The sequence below is a fragment of the Rutidosis leptorrhynchoides genome, chromosome 6, assembly GCF_046630445.1.
Source record: "Rutidosis leptorrhynchoides isolate AG116_Rl617_1_P2 chromosome 6, CSIRO_AGI_Rlap_v1, whole genome shotgun sequence".
In the NCBI taxonomy this organism is placed as follows: Eukaryota; Viridiplantae; Streptophyta; class Magnoliopsida; order Asterales; family Asteraceae; genus Rutidosis; species Rutidosis leptorrhynchoides.
The window spans coordinates 374,157,732-374,162,183 of NC_092338.1; the positions used below are offsets into that span (position 1 = coordinate 374,157,732).

The 4,452-nt window shown below is 34.8% G+C and overlaps 2 protein-coding genes across 2 annotated transcripts; both read left to right on the plus strand.

The window, feature by feature from the left end:
- Positions 1 to 234: 234 nt before the first annotated feature.
- On the plus strand, positions 235 to 855 carry LOC139855100 (ethylene-responsive transcription factor ERF003-like). Its single transcript, XM_071844349.1, has 2 exons — positions 235 to 317; positions 411 to 855. The coding sequence occupies exons 1-2, from the start codon at positions 235 to 237 to the stop codon at positions 853 to 855; spliced, it is 528 nt and encodes a 175-aa protein (XP_071700450.1).
- A 1,212-nt stretch (positions 856 to 2,067) lies between these two features.
- LOC139854909 (uncharacterized) lies at positions 2,068 to 2,616 on the plus strand. The gene has a single exon (XM_071844181.1). It carries the CDS (start codon positions 2,068 to 2,070, stop codon positions 2,614 to 2,616), a length of 549 nt encoding a protein of 182 aa, XP_071700282.1.
- The last annotated feature ends 1,836 nt before the right edge of the window (positions 2,617 to 4,452 follow it).

Consider the following 4,452-nt stretch of genomic DNA (forward strand, 5'->3'; position numbering starts at 1 on the left):
TATATTTTTTATTTTTTATTATATATATATATATCATGTGAAATATTTGAAATAAAAGGCATTATACATTTGTTTATTGACAAAAATAAAAATAAAAAATAATTTCCTTCCCTCTTATAAACCCCTCAATCTCACCCTCCATTATCCTTCCCTCCCTTTTGTTACAAAATCAAATCTTTTTCATCTTTTTAGTTTCAAGCTTTTGACTTAATCGACACTTTGAACCAAGATATCATGGTTCGAACACAACAGCGATATCGCGGAGTCCGGCAACGACATTGGGGTTCTTGGGTCTCCGAAATTCGTCATCCTTTATTGTAAGTTCACATTCCCAAGATGCTTTTGTGACTTGTACATTGTGCACATAATTTGTACATTTTGTTAACATTTTGTTTGTGTACCAAAAACAGGAAAACAAGAATTTGGTTAGGAACTTTTGAAACAGCCGAAGATGCGGCTCGAGCTTATGACGAAGCGGCCAGGCTCATGTGCGGGCCACGTGCAAGAACAAACTTTCCATATAACCCTAACATGTCACAAACAACTTCTTCTAAGTTGCTATCTGCTACTTTAACTGCCAAACTTCATAAATGTTATATGACTTCACTTCAAATGAGCAAACCATCAATCAAACAAGAACAACAACAAATGTTAAACCAGAAACTAATGTGTCCCACATCTCTTTCGGGCGAATCTTCACCCGAGATGAAACCAACGGGTGTGATTCAACCACAAGTTGAGAATCAACATCAGTTTTTTGCAAAACTTGAAGATCAACATATTGAACAAATGATTGAGGAGTTACTTCATTATGGATCAATCGAACTTTGTTCCATCGGTCCATCGCATAAATAAAGTGCTTCGATCGTGTTTCTAACTCAAATTCACACATATCGACGGATTTGTATAAAAGTTGACTAGGCAGACGTTTAAACTGACATTTTAAAACATTTATTCTGGATAAAAGGTTATCCAGAATAAGTGTCTTAAGAAACAGTTTAAAACGACTGTTTGTTGAATTTGAAGTACATACTAATGATATGGTGCGAAAATTGTATTAATATTAACTCATTCATCTGGAGCTTCTGTTTATGAGGCCTATATATTGGTGTAGGTTAGATCATTTGTAGTTTCAAATGTTTTATATTATCTTGTTGATATACTCCTTATGATATATCAGATGATATAGAATATTTGAAACAAATGCATTGTAGATGGCAGAGACATACAGGGGCAATGAAGGAAAGAAAGAGTTAACCGACCGTTCATTGTAAACGAAACATTTGTTTATTAATTTTGTATCACATAAATAAAAATTATGTGCTATGAACAAGGTAGAATTCAAGTGTTCGAAACTATGATGAGTTTACGGTTGTAACTTTTTTGGGATTGAATAAACCATTGATTATTTTATGTGTATATTGCATTGCATTGTATAATTTATACGTAATCGGGAATTAATCAAGATGTTCTTTTTTCAAATGAATAATGGCAAATATTAATTATTGAATTTTATTTATTTAAGTTTATTTCTATTTTTTTTTTTTTTTTTTTACCCTTGCCATTTGAACACTCTTGCGAATGATAAATTGCCTTTACGATAATTATGACTTCTAAACTTTGAAATGATATTAATTCTTAACCCCAATTTATCACTACTGCTTTTTAATTCATGTATTTTTTAAGATCTCTTTATTGGAAAACTACTTGTTGAGATTTATATATTAGGATATATATTAAATAAATAATTTTACCCCAGATCAGTTTCCTAGTTGTAGACATATTGGGTTTCCTTAATATTGTAGGTCTCTTAATTGGGTATATATACCCATCTCTGTAATCCTCTTCTATATATCGATTATTAATAAAATACCATAAGAATTCATCTTCAATCAATTTTTATATGGTATCTAGAGCAAAGATCCTATAAACCAAATCCAATTTAACAAATCGATTAAACAAACCCAATAAAACCCAAATCCCTCAACGATCTAACAAAATCAAAATTCATAAATCGTTTAACAAACCCTAAATCGATTTAAACCCTAAATCCTTCAACGAGCAGTCATGGCTGGAGATTCCAGTAGCACAACTCCAATCGACATATATTCACCCTATTACCTCACGCTTGCAGATCATCCTGGACAAAATTTGGTGGGTGATAACTTGCTCAAGGATGAAAATTATAGTGATTGGAAAAACGAAATTACCAATGCATTGCTTGCCAAGAACAAGATCAGTTTCGTTGATGGAACACTTCCTATGCCTAAAGAAGGATCGCAAGATGTCATGAACTGGAAAAGATGCAACGCTATGGTGCGCGGATGGTTGATTAATTCAATGGAAAAGGAAATCAAATCTAGTGTTAAATATGCCGCTACTGCTCGTGACATATGGGTCGATTTGAAAGAGAGGTTTGATAAAGAAAAAGCACCCCGTGCGTATGAGTTGCGAAGAACGATCACCACCATCCACCAAGGTAATTTGTCTATATCCGCTTATTACTCTAAATTGAGATCGATATGGGATGAGATCCAATCAGTTACTCCAATACCCATGCCATGTGCATATGCAATGGATGTTCTTGTGATCTTGGATAATCTTTTGTTGCTATGAGAGACAAAGAAAAACTATATGATTTCTTAATGGGCCTTAATGAGGAATATAATACAATTAGAACACAAATCTTGAGTAGCAACCCTTTATCTACTGTTACTGCTGCCTTCCACCTTGTAAATCAAGATGAGAAACAAAGACACATTGGTGCATCTAGGGATAGTAATACCTACATTAACGATAGCTCTGCCTTCCAAAGTTATGGGCGGAATACTCGTATGACAGGAAAACCAAATAATCAGAACTACTACAGAGAGAATGAAGCCAAAACATGCACTCGTTGTCAAAAATCTGGTCATACGGTTGATGGTTGCTTCGAGATTGTTGGGTACCCTGACTGGTGGACCAAGAAAGCAGCAAGTTCAAAAGGCCAATCAAATCGTTTTAAAAATCAACCTAGGGATGCAGCAGTACACGATGACAAGCAGGCCGCAAACCTTTCGAGGGAAGATGTTGAACAGTTACTACAACTACTAAAGGCATCAAAGGTCAAAGATACAAAACCGAAAGCTAATACCACAGGACTTACGTTCGAGGAGCCTGATTGGGATGGGTGATCATTCAAAAAAAAAAAGGAAACAAAAATCAAAAAAGAAAAAGAAAAGGAAGAAGACGAATATCGGCGTGGGGATGAGCCGCCTAGCTTGACTAGGTTCCAAACCCCGAGAAAAAAAAACAGAAGAAGGATTCTCCATGGCGAACCAAACAAGGTTCAAGTCGAACTGGGTTCATATCTCGAGACTGAATGTTCCAAGCGAACCAAACAAGGTTCAAGAAAGAACTGGGTTCATGTTTGGAATCTAAATATCCTAGACGAACCAAACAATGTCCAAGATGGACTGGGTTCAAGTCGGGAAGATGAAAACTCCGGGCGAACTAAACAAGGTTCAAGAATGAACTGAGTTCCAGTCCGGAGCTTGATGATCAAAATAAACAAACAGAGTATTCGTCTCTGATCATGAACCAAATACAATTTGATGATAGAAAGAAAAAAAAACATAGAGGTTCAAGTCGGGAATCGACTGAACAAGATTGAAATCTAGCTCGTGATTGACTAGTCAACAGAAGACTCCTCAACGATGTATTTGGAAAGCTTACTTCAAGTTGTGGAAACTGATATTTTTCAAAAGCCTAAGGATTGGATCGTTTTGAATTCTTGCGTGCCAAGTTGGATGTTCGAGATCTACACATTCCAACTTGCCGGGGAGAGTTGAGATTTATATATTAGGATATATCAACAACAACAACAACAACAACAACAACAAAACTCAATCTCATATGTATGGGGTATGTGGGAGGTGGGACGTAGACAATCCTTCCTCTATCCTTGAATAAAGAGAAATCATTTCTCCACCTCGAGTGAAACACTCACAAGAGTAGAGAGAGTCATCCCTCTCTCGATTCACCGGATAAAGAGATTGCTTCTAAGCGGACCTTCGGCCAAAACGTAGAGGGGATTAAAAAAAATAGATAAATAAATAAATAAATAAATAAAGAAGCCATGAAAATGGTAGAATCAAATTTTCATGGGTTTAGAACATGCCTGGAGTTCAATTTAGGCTCTAAGCACAGTCAAGACGCCAATAAGTCGACGCTTGCTATTACCTCACTTAGTAGAGCCGTAACAAAAAGTGAATATATATATATATATATATATATATATATATATATATATATATATATATATATATATATATATATATATATATATATATATATATATATATATATATATATATATATATATATATATATATATGGAAACGTACATTAGGCTGCTGAGAGTTGCTTAAGGCATACCGGGAAAAGCTCCACTAAAAGAACAATAACCATAAA